We start from the raw sequence: 15,576 nt of genomic DNA on the forward strand, positions 1-15,576 counted from the left end.
ACTTGTAATTAGGCGGCACGGACACATGCCACTCGGGTGGAGGGTCACAAAAGACAACTGTCGGGGGCTAAAGGGGGCACATCCCACAATGCCGTTCATTATGTAGCTTAATTTAGACTCACACAACAAGAGAGTGTTGACTGTATTCGGGGCGTTGGGATCTTTCACTGCTGAAACAACGCAATCATACAACAGTGCTGTAATCACAGCCCTGATAAGAATGTGAACATAAGCCTTCAGTTAAATGACAAGAAGAGACGAGCGCAGTCTGGTGCTGTTCATTAATAGATAGCATGCATTTTAATACCAGCAAAAATGGAAAATCCAGTACAACCTCAAGCATTGCACACACACCCTAGTTATTCAAGCAGATAAGGGTGTGTAGGCTTTCTGTCATGTGTTATCTGCCCGAAAAAAAGAGTCACGTCTTATTTGATCACGCTGATGAGGCTTTTTCATCCCTCTTCATTGATTATAAGGTGGTGCAGTTTATAGGGCACCGAAATATGCTTCTATTGTTTATCAAATAAGTCTCACAAAACAAGCTTTGCATTGTAGCCTCAAGTCCAATAATCTGCAAGTTTGTTCATTTCTATGCTAATAAATACACAACCCCTCAATGTCCTGAGATTAATGAGAAATCACAACCATTTTTAGATGCCTGACCCACTACAGAAAGCAATTTAAGTGTATAGGCCATTAAATCAGCCTGACAAAGATAATGTTAACCAAAGCATTTCTCCTGTTTCATCGGTTTCAACCTGATAAATCACTTCAAGAGTTTGTTCTGTGGTTTGGCTATTTATTGTTCCACTATGGACGATTTCCATTCAAATGCTCCACCTGTGAATGTTTTTCTCCATGGTGTGTTTCACCTGGGCTCAACGCCAGTCAGCTACAGATAAAGCACACATATATAGGAACAGTATGTGAAGAAAATAACAGATTTAATTCCAAGACCTCATTAAACAAATCAAGTAGAACTTGCTAGGACTTTTGCTGGCTGCCACAAAAATCCTTAAGACCATATAAAACGAAATACACTGAAGAAGTTTAAACTCATAAAAATTCTTTTGACACTTAAATCAGAATCAGTAATATTTAGGTTTTTTTTCTCTTTCAGAGCCAGACATTTGACATAATAGAATTATTATCAATTAACTTAATATGTGAAACACGTATATATATATATGTTAAAATATCATGTATACATTTTTTATTAAAAACAATATTCTTCCATTATAATATACCAGACATTATTAGTAATAAATAATAGTTTTTAAATGAATTATTAACAAAATATGTATTACATATAACTGTTTATATACAGTATACACACACATGTTAAAATATATGATACTAGAATACAATATATATAATTATTAATAAATCATATATTTTTAATATTATATTAAATATTCACAATATTAACTAATATATATAATTGTTTATGCACACACACACACACACATATACACACAGGTATATCTAAAAAAAATAGAATATAGTGAAAAGTTTTTTTTTGTAGCTTACTCTGCCCTACAAAGCAAAAAGGCAGTAACTGCATTTTTGGTCAAAAATTAGTTATTGTCATTTTCATGACATTCAAGGCATCCTTTTTTATGTGACAAAACATCTTATCTGAAATGTGTGTCGGTCTGGAGAAAAATGGTAGTTGTTTGTACAGTAACTACTTAGGCTGGATGACAGGATAACTATTAAGTCATTTTTCTCAGTTCTGCACTCTGTGTAGTTACTGCCTTTTTGCTTTGTAGGGCAGTACTGGATACTGGATTTTTGCTTTTCATGAGCGCTAAACTCTATTCATCAAAATAAAAAAATTTTTTTTACACTTTTAAAATGTTTTACTTTACATGTAATGAATATTTGAAAGTTTCACTTTTTAAAATAAGTTACAAAAATATTTTTTGGAGATGCACCTGTATATATATTTCTATTAAAAACAATATTCTTAGATTTTAATATGCAATATATTATTATTAAAACACTATTTGTTAATTAATTAATTAACACAACGTAACTAGAAAATGTGTGTAGAGTCTGTAATTTGAATTTCTGCCCATCCAAGAAGTGACTATTTTTACAGAAATATCTTATGAAATGCTAATGGATCTAGTTAACTTACTGAGCTCCCCAAACAAAACTTCCAAATGTTTGATAAACTGAAAAGTAATGCAAGTTCTTAAATGTTCCTCAACAGTAAGGTCTGTGTTTCTTCTATCAGTGTTGACACATTCCAACACGAGCCCCTCCCCTCAGTGTTCCTGATATGCCACCCGGAGTCAAGAGTTAGCGGGTGACTGAACTCCGATGCTATCTGAATAATGATTGGTGACATCACACACATCACATGTCGGATACCCTTCAAGTCCCTGCTGCTTACATCCTCTGTATTTACAAAACCTTGATAAGCCAACACAAACAGAGAAACTTGAAAACGACAGGACCTTGAGTTACACAAAATGGCTCTTTCCGCCCAAACCCAACAACTGCAGTCTGAATATTTCCGTTATAGAGATTGCAAGGCCATCCAAACCACAGGCTATAATATACAGCAATCCCATAGATTTACTGCTGTCAAATCTGAGATGTTTATTAAGATTCTTCTATTGTCTACCAACCCTCTACAGACACCTTGGCAGTTGAATCGTCATTGGCTAGTACATTTTTTAGTTTACTCGCCAGACTGATAATATATATATATATATATATATATATATGTTTTTAAAATGGCACGGCTTTTTAAATACCTGAAAGTACACTCTTAACTGTCAGTCACGCATTATAATATGTTATCTGGATAATCAAGTATTATTTAATGACAGAACTTTAGTAATTATAATTCAAACCTTGTAACCAAGTATGAATGCATAGACATTTTAACTGAATTTAGGACTGTTGGTGGTGCTTTGTTGATCATTTAGTGTTTCTGTAAAAAAAGAGGAAAAAAGTAACAAGAATACTGATAAGATGATAACAATAATAATAATACAACAAATTATTGTAATAAGAACAGTGATGGATTCAAGAATATTAATCAGGTTGTCTGCGTTCGGTCAAACTGATTTGCTCAGTAGGTGAGCACCAGCCAATGAGATGCCGTTTGCGCATTAGTTCCGCCCACTACTAAGGAAAATACTTTTACAGGAAAATACAACAAAGAATATAGTTTAGCACGTACACGTAGCGCATTAATTCTGCGAGTAAGTAAGACTCGCTTGGTCGCTCTCTCTCTCTCACTTTGTTGTGCACCTTCACACAAGAGTTCACAATACGTCAAACACAGGTGCACTGTGCATCCATTGAGAAAGATCATAGATCACTTGACGAGAAAGAACTCTGAAGCGCTCAGTCAGAGTGTTCGGCAAGTGAAAATATATGTGCACTAAACTTATACTTAGCCTTCAACTCACACACTGGCGAGTAAAATCTGAGAATTTATTAGCCATTGGCTAATATTAGACATTATTTAGTCGCCAGAGTGAAGATTTAGTTGCATATCCGAGTGATTTACTCGCAATGTAGAGGGTTGTTTATTGAAACCCTTTTTTTTTAAATTAAGTAAAGTAATTATAAAAATGTATGTCCAAAAATCTGTTCAATTTTCATGTCACTACCAAAACAGTGTATGTTTTTGTCCAATGGCCGAGACTAATTTGAACTAAACCCATAAATTTATGATAAAAAATATTCCTGTATTATTCCAGAGTTTAGCTCCAACCCTAATTAAACACACCTGAAAAAGGCAATCAGTGTTTTCGGGATTACTAGATAGATACAGGCAGGTGAGTTTTTATGAGGGCTGAAGCTAAACTCTGCAGGATAGTGGCCCTCCAGGACCGGAGTTGCCTATCCCTGATATAGAGTATATAGGTTGCATCATTTTGAGGTTAATGTGTTCAAAAGTCTGAAAACTCTGTGTGTTAATTTAAGGAACATCACTACCGAAGACCTTTTTTCTGCAGTTGAGCAGACTTTTTTGGGAGTTATTCCATAACATTTAGTTTTTATATGTATATCACTGATCAGAACTGTGCTAGCTAACCATATGCTGATTAGCCTCTTGGGTTCAAAAGTATCTAAAATTGTAACTACCGGAACATTTGGTTGAGTTTTGTGTGTGGGGGGGGGGGGATTAGGGGATTGCGGGGTGTTATCCCATAGAATTTTCACTACCGAAACATTCACTACCGAAACATTTTGTGGAGCTTCGTTTGTGACATCTTTGTTTTTAGTTTTTTTTCCCCACAGAATTGTCCCTATTGAAACAGTCACTACCAATACATTTGTTGGATTTTTGCTAGTGACATTTTATTTTGGGGGGGGGGGGGGGGCGTTTTCCAACAGAATTGTCACTACCAAAACATTCAGTGGAGTTTCGGAAGTGAAATCTTTGTTTTTTTTCATCAGCGTTATCTCACAGAATTGTCACTATCGAAACGATCACTACCAAAACATTCAGTGGAGTTTCGGTAGTGAGACCTTTTTTTTTGTGTGTGTTAACCTATAGAATTGTCAGTACCGAAACAGTCACTACCAAAACACTCGGTGGAGTTTTCATTAGTGACATTTTTTGGGTATTATCCCATAGAATTGTCACTACCAAAACAGTCACGACCGAAACCTGTGACAAAAAGGAACACATAATCCTTATATTTGGGAGAAATAATTTTTGTTAGTATGGCCATGCTATTTTATTTTTTTGTATTTTAGAGTGTTTTAGTAGACTTTTAGTATTCAAGTTAAAGTTCTGCAATGTGATGTGGTTGATACCAAAGCATTACTGTCACTACCAAAAATGTGCTGTCACTCCCGAAACATGGGATGTTTTGTTAAAAAGAATGTATACTGTATTATCACCTAAGATATTATGATAGTTTTTGGTTCAATGTGTATTCAAATAACTGAATCCTTAACTTTGAAATCAGTATTATCAACTTTTTGCCTTTTACAAAGAAAATTTCAAAATTCAAAATACAACAAATCTCATAAATTACACTTGAAACATTGTTAAAAATTAATTGCTAATGATTTACCTCTGAACAAATAAAATAGCAAAAATGTATAGTTACAATCTAGATGTAAGCTAAACCTTAATAGGTCCATATAACCCTCATTAAATTATTATTATTATTGTGTTTCGGTAGAGACAAATTGTTAAAGAGGATAAATATTGAAAAAACTTTCTTAAAATACAATATGAAAATTATCTGCACAGGACACATTGTTTTCAAAACATTTCCAACCCTGACATTGGACCAATTCTGTAGAATGACCCACATAATAGATTTTTAATTATCTTTGTTTCAAAATATGACCTGGATTTGTTTTCAAGAGATTCACCTAGCGAGACTCATCAGTCAAGTGTTGTTTGCTTTACTTTGACATGTGACAGGTTTTGATAATACTCAAGTATTTGCTCTAGATAACACTTACAAGCAGACCCTTCAAGAATCTATAGACCTTTTGGATGCAAAATCCTTTGATATATTGTGAAACCAAACAAGCCAACTAATTCTCTTATTGTGTTTTAACAAGCTACTGCTATTCATCATGGAATTCAAAAACTGTCAGCGACTGTGAGCCCTGCGTTTAGTGCCAAAAAGCAAACTGTAGTGTTAGAATAACCGTTCTACTAAATTTACTCCAGGATGTTTAGATTAGCAAACAGAAGCTACTGTGGAAAGTCCCAGTATTTTGGAGCTACACTGCAGTTAATGATAAACAGGCTCATCCAGGGTTATCCCTTACTAAAATGCGGGAAAATTGTGACCATGAACATGTTTGGGGCAGGACTAATGAAATGAGTAATCATTAGTAAACCTGAAAAGTAAATCAGACATCAAACATCTATCACTTCTTTAACTATACATTTGCTGTATTATGCATAGCAGCTTCTACAATAAATACCATTTTATATAAATAACTACATTTGAGGAGAAGCTTGTTTCCTTACTTTGATAACAGTTATCTTATGGTAAAAACAGTTCCCATAAAATATTAAAATATTATTGTACAATACTGTTTAAAAGTTTAGTATATATACAGTTTATATATTATAATAATGTTTCATAAAAAAAAAAAATACCTTTACTCCGCAAGGTTGAATTAAATGGATCTAAAGTGAGAGGGAATACATTTATAATGTAACAAAAAATTTCCATTTAAAATACATGTTGTTCTTTTAAGAAATGTATAAAAATTATCATAAAAAAGCATCATGTTTCCAATAAAAAAAATAAGCAGCACCACTGTTTTCAACATTGATAATAATAAGAAATATCATCAAATCAGAACACTGAACACTGGAGTAATGACTGCTCTTAATTATTAGGAATTTACTGTATTTTTGATCAAATAAATGCAGAATTGAGGAGCTTAATTGACTTCTTTCAAAAACATTAAAAAGTCCTACAGACCCCAAACTTTTGAACAGTAGTGTATAAACAAACAAACAAACATATAAATAAATATTCTGAAAACATGCTTCAATTGTTATTACATTTGCCTGGAAGCCATTCCATAGAAGTATTTCCCATCCATGTTGTTTAAAAACTCCTACTATGTACAGTAAAAGCAAAAGCAACTGTAAGCGGCCTTGGGCAGAAATACTGCAGTGGGAGGAAGTGGCATCAGCATTAGGTGTCAGACCAATAAACCCAGCACGTCAACACAGCTTAATATGAGAACATCAAAGGCAGCAGTCCTCAAACAGCTTAACCGTCCCCACTCAGCATTAAACCATCCCAACGTGCTGACATATCGCGTGGGCACTGCACATCTCTTAGTTAAACACGCTATACTGGCAGAAAGGTGACCTGTAGCGCAGTACAAATGCAGCAGCTGACACAAGGCCTCATTGTTGTGGGATCTGTGTGATGGCACAATGAGACAACTATTTATGCAACTATTTATTTTGAGACATTTATTTTAATCTTGAGACAATATTTATGCCATGGTGCAAGCAGGTTTAGGCTCCACCATGAGCTCTACCTTCTCGATACAGGTTACTTTTCATACATGTTAAGTCATCCACAACCAACCCAGTTCAAATAACAAGGAGATAGAGTTGCAGCACCGTATGACTACACTAAAAAAATTGGTGTAGATTTCTCTTGAAACAATTTTCACTCCTAAATTGTAAAAAAAATTTTTTTTACAAATAATTATATATGGAAGACCAGGCCTGCAAAAATGATAAGTAAATAATAATAAAAAAAATAATATCAAGAATACATTACTTGCTAAAACCAATACAAATCATTTTTAATTCAGTTTAGTCCTGAATTTATTTTTGTATTACTTGTTTATTATCTTCTTTATTTATTTTATTTATTTTTTGGATTTATTTATTTTGACATGTTTCCATTTAAAGATAAGTTTTATATTTATTTATTGTATTTCTTCTTACATTTCCATCTCTTGTATGATAATTAGGTAGGTCGGTCATTATTTGCCATTGGTTTAACAGACAGAAGTGTGAGCTAAGCAACAAAATCGAACATAAACTGTCCCATAAATGTTGTGTCTTATGCTCAAACAGTATTTAAAATGTACATTTATATATAGGGCTGCAAAACGATTAGTTGCAATTAATCGATTCAAAACAAAAGTTTATATTTACATACTATAATGTGTATATACAGTGTATATTTATTATTTATATATAAATACACACACATTTATGTATAAATTTTAAAATAATATTTGTATGTATTGTATGTAAACACTTGTATATAATTTATATTACACACATGTTATAGCTATAGTATGTAAACATAAACTTTTATATTGAATCGTGACTAATCGTTTTTGCAGCCCTATAAATATATTTGTATTATATATATATATATATATATATATATATATATATATATATATATATATATATATATATATATATATAAAACAAATGTTTTAAGTAAATAATCAAATACTATTTTCTTGTATAAAGTACTGCAATAATTAAGTAAGCAATAATGAATTAAATAAAGAATCTTTTTTTTTTTTTTTTTTTACAGGAAGCTTCGTCGCATTAATAAAGAAGTTTCCACAACACTTCTACACATATTAACATCTGCATGCATGGACCGCTGTACTCAGAATGAGTCATGGCTAGGTGAAGGCAGACGTAAGTTCGATTCGGGCTCAACCCCTGGCCGATCGCGAGCTCTACTCACTGAAGCGGATGCGTTGTGGCAGCTGGCTTGAATGCTGCACTCCTCCGCAGTAATAAGAGAAATGTCAGTCCTGAGCAGGTGCATTCGACTGTGGTACCGAGGCCTGTGAAAATGTCAGTGCACCGCTCATCACAGGAAAGCCCTGCTCATGGGGCAAAACGTCACAGCTCTGTCCTACAGGTCCCTGACATCAATACCACCCAATGCATATTGCATGGGATCTCCATTGCTCTCTATCTTAGTCTACAGAATGGGGTTCACACAAAGTCAGATGCCAACTGCAGGCATTCAAGAACCAATGGAAAGTTTTGTATGAAATGTAAATGGTAATTGGATCTCAACTCCTAAGCCTACAAGATGAACACATCAAAGTGATAAGAGAATGCATGTAAATAACTCAAAGAGTGACAGCTGAAGTGAAGTTTAGATGCTCATTAAACTGTTTTTAACTTTACAAGCCCCTCACAATAAGAAAGTACGCTGACGATTGCAAAGAATCAAATGGCATATCTGATGAAATACAAACTCTGCCATTATTTACTCATTCTCATCTCATTCCAAACCTGTATGGCTTTCTTTATTATGTAGAACACGCAAACAAAAATATAATCTGAGTGTATTTTTATCCATGAAAGTCACCTGGGTTCAGATTTGTTTTGGTAGCCATTCACTTTCATTGTATGGACAAAAATATTCATCAAAATATGTTCTTTTGCAAAAGATGTAAGGTCATACAGGAAAAAAACAACTATTTTATTTGTGGGGGAACTATCTCTTTCAATATTAAAACAGCTAACAAAAATATACTCTAAGAACGTTTTGTTAGTGTTTTGAGAACATTACTGTTTGAATAATCTTTGAATGAACATTCTATTAACACTACTGGAGCAACGTTTGTTTTTAACTCTTCTAGAACATAAGCCAAAGTTCTGAGATGGTTCCCTGTTAGCTGTGTTGATCTAAGTAAGAAAATAGCCACAATTTTCAAATTGTCATTCTGGAAATGAAACGGCTGTGGTAAAACAGGTCAGTCAGGACATGTATGTGCACCTCTATGGAAATAAGTTCACGGTAATCACACGGTAGAAGAGCCTCAGGGCTCTGTGTCTGTTCACAACAACCATGCTTTCCTTCTGTTCTCATAAATTACTACTCATGTTCAATCTTGCCACCACTAATTATAATAATAATAATTAAAAAACATCCTGAAATCAACATCTTGTTTTTAATTCACTCTGACAGGAAAAAACTCAACTGTTAAGATCTGTTATGTTAAGAAATGTTAAGAACTGTTAATCTGTAAGCAATATCCCCTGCTGTTCCTCTTTCTGAATACAAAAAAAAGATCAGAGGGATGGAGAATAAAGTCAAAGGTCATGAAGATTGTAAAGGGTTGTACATTATTTAACCTTAAAAAGCTACACATTACAACATGATCCTTTAAACAAACACAGATAGCATCTAAAACTTCATCAATATGATATTAAACCCTGTTTTTTAAATGCTTTAATTTAACAACCATTCTACGCTGGTGTCATCAAAGACCAATACAATTGGTTACTGTTTTCACAAACCAGGGGAAGTGGACAAATAAAAAAGCCTTTATCCTTTTTTCTAAGCACATGATCTTCAGAGACAGCTTTGTTGAACCCCATAGTCATTACCGAGTGAAATCTCCATTGCAGCACATACAGTAGTGTGGCTGCTCACTGAGCCTTTGGGTTCAGGACTGAAGGAAGAGGCTTTATACACTATAATAAAAACTGGCAGTAAAACAAACATGCAATGAATAGTAACAGGCAGAGACAAGAACTGTAATAAGCTTCATTGCAAAACAAATAGCAGAATACTCTGAGTATATGCAGTCAGATAATGGCTCATCTGAGACAGTTCATCCTACACTGTATGACCCAGTTATGTACTGTACCTAGATCCTTCAGGATTTGACAGAGTTTAAGTTTCTGGTCAGTGATTATTGCTCTTTGGCCATCATTTTATAGTATAGCGGTGTACAATTAATGCAAATAGTGAATACAAGGAAATCTGGAATAGAAATGAATATATATGCACTATATTATATATTTTTGCATTAGATATTAAATTTCAGCTTGTCATCATAATATAGCTTATTGCTTATTAATATATAATGGTCTAATAGGCTATATATATATATGTATAGTATCTAAGTGCATCTGGCTTTTGCATCTAATATATATTCATTATTTTCATTATGTATGATGTATATATGCTATATTAACATTTAACTTCTTTTACACATACACTAGATATAATGCAATTTTATGCCATGTTATGCATATTATGCAAAATCTCAAGACAATTCTATATAATACACAGGAACACACAAACGTGCCCTTAATAGCCTAATAATAATAATAATAACAACAACAATAAATATCTGAAATTGTAAATTACTTTTATTTTAATTACATCTTTTACTTGAAACTATGTGTTACTACACCTAAACTTGATTAATTTTTTTTTTATGGCAGTAGATATGGGAAACACTATTTTGTAGCCTACTGCTTAAAATAGTGAAAAAGTTATTGTGCACCAAGAAAGAAGTGCTAACAGGATGTCATTTTTTTTTATTCAACTTACCTGCAATGCAAGTAATTCCCGATCCCGACTGATTTGAAACCCTCCTGTTGTCAGCTGTAGTCCCGCTCATATGTTATCATTGAACTGCGCTGCTCTATATAATAAAGCAATGTGAGGTACGTTTCTCTGACCAATCACCTGTCATGCTGTAAGAGGCGGGGCTTATCGCGAAACTATTTCCATATTATGTGCAAATAAACTAAAATAACACTCATTATAACGCGGAAAAATTACGGTGGAACTGTTTTAAGTTGGAACAGGTAGCGAGGGAGTAATATTTCTAGAAGCACATGAGCAGTAAAATAGGCTTTCTTCTTTAGTTTCACGTGTTATCGATAAACGATATAATACGCTTATAAAGTAAACATTTCAAATTGATTGTTTTGTAGCGTCGCATTTGTCTTCAAATATGCTCTTGTTACAACTAGTGACTGCATGTTCAGGTGGTGCTGGAAATCTGTATGGAGAATAGCAGCGCCATCTTCTGTGCACGCCGTTCACAAACATAAACACAGAAAGGATGCACGAGTGCGCATGCGCAAAACGACATTCACTTGGAAGATCAAAACACAGTTTTGAGATTGAAGTATATGTATGATTCGTGAAAGCAGACCTGGAATCTGTTAATATATTGTTAAATCACGAATTATCATTGATTATTTATTTCCAAAATATGTCAGAAAAATAATTTTTACACAAGCTGAGTTTTGTGTGGTGCACATTATAGTTTTATTTCAAGCCGTGATCCCCCTCCACCTCAGAAATACTGTACATTTGAAAGGCACACATGTTTTGTACAAGATATTTTCTTTTAAGAGACATGCATTATTCCTGTTATATAATGCTATTTATTATAGAATAGGATACTGCTGTTGGATACACATCTTTCACTGTCTCGAATCATAGAAAGAGTGCAGATATTATACTTGGGGTTCTCTGACTGAACCGAGGAGGTCAAAGAGTTCTTTGTTTTTCAGGAAATAGCAGTCTGGCACAACTACAAAGCGCCTTCCATTAAATTACAAGAAGATTATACGTGATTGGGAAGAAGAATAAAGCACTACTGGATAAAAGGACCTCATTGTAACTACTATGTAGAACTGGCCTATCCCTATATCTTCTTGGTTTCTAACTTATAAATGGTCTGGTAACCATCATCCCAAGCATACAGTTGCTTATCCTTTGGGTGGAAACGCAAAGCGGAGTGGCTGGTGTAACGCTTTGGGAAGAACAGCACAGAAATGCTCTCAGTATAGATGGTGTCATGGATATCAAACAAGCATTGGATGCTGGACCTTCCACCATAGTGGGAGTTGTAGACCACATATAAGATTCCACAGATCATGAAAGCTGCTTCTGCATCACGGCTGTTGCAGTTGGTATCCCATGTGTGCTCCACTGCCAGACTACTGTAGTCCAGCTTGGTGATCACCAGGTTTCCGCCGAAGTCTGGGTCAGCATGGATCGACCAGAGCCCCATTTCATCTATGGCGAGATCCAGCAGAGTGTGGGGATTGAGGGCATATGCTGGCATCCGACCGGCTCCAGGCAGCAGCAACCGATCAACCACCGTACGGTTGCTGAGGTGGACCTTCAGGATCTCATTGTTGGTGTCTGCGCTGTGGTAGTACACAAAGCCGTTGTAGACCACATGGCCGGTTCCGTGCCAGGGAACAGGAAGATGGATAACTTCTGTTTTTTTGGTGGAGTTTGGTTCAGTGAAGGTCTTCAGAGAGGTATATGCTAATACTGTACTGTTTCGAGTGCCACTAAAAAAGTAAATCTTAGCAGAACCCTTTGTTGGATCCTTCATCCAGGAACCATTGGTGTCCCCTGCTTTCTTGACTATTTTGAGAGACTTGATACCCACAACTTCTGAACTGCAGTCTAGAAGAATCAAGGTAAAAAAATAAAATAATAATAATAAAAAAAATATTCAAATTCATGCAGCTGTAGAATATAGTAATTATTATAATTATTTATAATGACTATACTTATATTATTAATAATTATATTAAATAATTATGTGTATTACATGCTTTATGTCTTCTTTCACAATAGATTGTTACCATATCAATTATTAGGTAATATTAAATATTATTTGAATTGATCAGTGTTGGTATTGAATTGATAATAATTATTTAAATGTTGCATGCAATTTTTTTACATTTAGATGATCTTAAGCCTTCATGTAACGCTCATTTAAAGTGATTTCTTTTAATAACACTAATTTCATAAATCATTAATTTAATTTATTCCTGTGATGGCAAATATTTTTGTGATGGTAAACATAATTTACAATTTATTATATAATAATTTATGAATATATAATAATTTATTATAATTTTAATATACTTTAATACACCTTAATTATTAATTATTATTTAATATAATATTTAACAATGTTAATATTTAGATAATCTCTGAATGAAAATGCATTTTTCATACTGTGCATCATAATGTCGTGATTTTTTATTTATTATTTTTTTACATTTATTTAACTTGTAGCATTTAAAATATCCAATTTGGGTTTTTAAGTGTAATAATTTATTTAGACAAAATAGTACAAAATTTAAATATTAATGCATACTTGTAGACGTTTTAAAAATTAAACATCTCAAATGCAATCTAATTGTTTATACAGTTTTCCTCAGGAAATGAAATCTTTTATGTAATGCACATATCCAAGCGCTAACACCAAAACCCACACCCACACAAAAGACCTGGAAATGAGAGTTGTAGGTCTTAATTCAAAATAATAGATCCATGAACATCTTATTTACCTTTGCCCTTAGGGATTACAGATGTCTTTTTTAGTTTGGCTTCTTTCACCTGGTGCTCGATCAGCGAGTCCTCAATGTCAACCTGGACGGTGTCGGGGATCTTATTATGCAGGTATTCCACATCTCTTTCCACTCGGTCCAAACGCATAGCAAATGTGTCAATGTGACCTTTGACCTCTGATTTCAGTGCATTCATCTTGCTTGTTTCGCCATGTATCTCCTTGGACATGTCATACATCCTTTGACTGAAGTGTTGGAAGTCTTGCTCACATTTGATCAGTCGTCCCTTTTCAGATAAATGCACAAAAATACCATTTGACTGATTACGCATTAAACCAAAAATGAACAGAAAGGTCACTTGTAAAACATTTGCTATATTTTAAATGTTGCAATGTATATTTTGCTGGAAGACGAGAGAAACATGCTTTTTGCTAACCAGCTAAACCTTGACCTCCTAAGTTGGCCAGGTAGGACACAGATCAACATCATTGTTAGTCTTGGAGGAACATTAGTGTTATCAAAATGTTACACTGTTCTGATATTATGGTTTGATTGGGGTTATGTTGTTTTAAAAAAAAAACACACATTGCACTTACTTAAAAGAGTAGTTTAGAATTAGTTATATCTTCAATATTAGAGTTAGCTACTTAAAATATGACATTGGTTTCTGTTAAAGCATGTAAAAGAACATAGTTTTTGGCCACAAAATCAGCTACCTTAAAAAAAAATTCTCTTACCTCAAGCTGCTGAAGTTGTCTCTGAAAATATTCCATCATAAAATCAGGAGTTGTCCTTTGAGCTTGTCCCATTCCAAGCCAAAGAAATACAGCTACCAAAGACAACAGCATAATGTATGTTTCCACTTTGATTTCTTTCTATCTTGTTTAGTTAGTGTTATATAATAAAATCGAGCAAACCCCCTTCTTATCTAATGTCAGTCTGGTAAAATGGAGCCAGCTGGAGTCCAGAAGCAACTGGTTGTCTGTTATTCAAATTCTTGAACTGTATTTGATCGAAGATGCTGAAAAGGCAGGTCTTCACAAGCTGTGTTTTAAGTTGTAATTTACTCCAGATGCCCTGACATGCTTTCACCCTGATAAATCAACAGTGCAGATCATATGATTCTAATTACTGTATGTTTACCGTATAATATACACCATACGTGCTTCTCTCCCTTTCAGTCTGTCCATTAGCCTTTCAAGAGTTCAAGTTGGAAATTTGAGAACGGGAAACACATCAGGACACAGTCAGTGTGGCTGTCCAAAATAACTTTAATTTTTGGCACAGAAGCAGACATTTCCCTGCCAAATAAAAGATGCGGGGGAAAATGACTTTACTCCTGGAAAAATTCACAAAGCTCAAAGGAACTTCGTGTTTTGTTCAAAATACTGATTCGGTAGTAAATTCAACTATATATTTTGAACCAGAAAGGTTGACTGATTCATTAAAACACACTTATTCATTAAACCAAAAACACAATTTAGGATTAAAATATTGCTAGTTGCTTTTTAAACAGTTGCACCTCCCAGAGAAATTATTATGTGATGATTCTGTGTGTCCATCAGATGGCGCCGTAATACAAAAGCAACAATTTGAACTCTGGGAACAGGACTCACATGTGTCCATTGTTGATTTTGTTTGCAAAGACAATAAGAAAGTGTTTACACAGATTAGAGAGATATTAGTCTCCCAGCATCTCTAGTTTATCAGTGATTATCTGAAATTCTGCATTTTCCCTTGGAAAATTCCCAATAGACGTTTATATGCTTCTGACTCCACTGGCCCAAATTCCACTAGTCAATTATTTAGGCTATTATATAATGGCATCATTCAAAAGTTGTGTCTCATCTTAAATAGAAATCACAAAACAAACCTTTTGCATTAACTACAGCATCAGATCACATCTTCTTTATATATGCCTCATTAATTTGCTGTGGGTACATGGTTTTAATTGTATTGTTATTATTATTATT

General features: G+C 34.0%; 2 protein-coding genes across 15 annotated transcripts in view; both read right to left on the minus strand.

Annotated features, from left to right (window-relative positions):
- ppfibp2b (PPFIA binding protein 2b) overlaps positions 1–10,938 on the minus strand; it is a 55,801-nt gene extending 44,863 nt beyond the window's left edge. For all 14 annotated transcript variants that reach the window (XM_026202290.1, XM_026202289.1, XM_026202287.1 and 11 more), the window contains exon 1: positions 10,821–10,938. The gene's annotated coding sequence lies outside the window, so the exon portion shown is untranslated. The remainder of the gene's footprint in view (positions 1–10,820) is intronic.
- Positions 10,939–11,530: 592 nt separating this feature from the next.
- olfml1 (olfactomedin-like 1) lies at positions 11,531–14,818 on the minus strand. Its single transcript, XM_026202298.1, has 3 exons — positions 14,341–14,818; positions 13,604–13,889; positions 11,531–12,707 (listed from the first exon to the last, which is right to left on the minus strand). Exons 1-3 carry the CDS (start codon positions 14,449–14,451, stop codon positions 11,932–11,934), a joined length of 1,173 nt encoding a protein of 390 aa, XP_026058083.1. The 5' UTR covers positions 14,452–14,818; the 3' UTR covers positions 11,531–11,931.
- Between the last annotated feature and the right edge of the window lie 758 nt (positions 14,819–15,576).

This window comes from Carassius auratus, chromosome 25 (assembly GCF_003368295.1).
Source record: "Carassius auratus strain Wakin chromosome 25, ASM336829v1, whole genome shotgun sequence".
Taxonomy (NCBI): domain Eukaryota; kingdom Metazoa; phylum Chordata; class Actinopteri; order Cypriniformes; family Cyprinidae; genus Carassius; species Carassius auratus.

Bases quoted from the DNA above. Each gene is read 5' to 3' on its own strand.
- olfml1 (XM_026202298.1), bottom strand. From the start codon at position 14,451: ATGCTGTTGTCTTTGGTAGCTGTATTTCTTTGGCTTGGAATGGGACAA. The intron at 13,890-14,340 runs GTAAGAGAATTT...TTATCTGAAAAG, and splicing joins GACAACTTCAGCAGCTTGAG to GGACGACTGATCAAATGTGA. The intron at 12,708-13,603 runs GTAAATAAGATG...TGATTCTTCTAG, and splicing joins TGTAATCCCTAAGGGCAAAG to ACTGCAGTTCAGAAGTTGTG.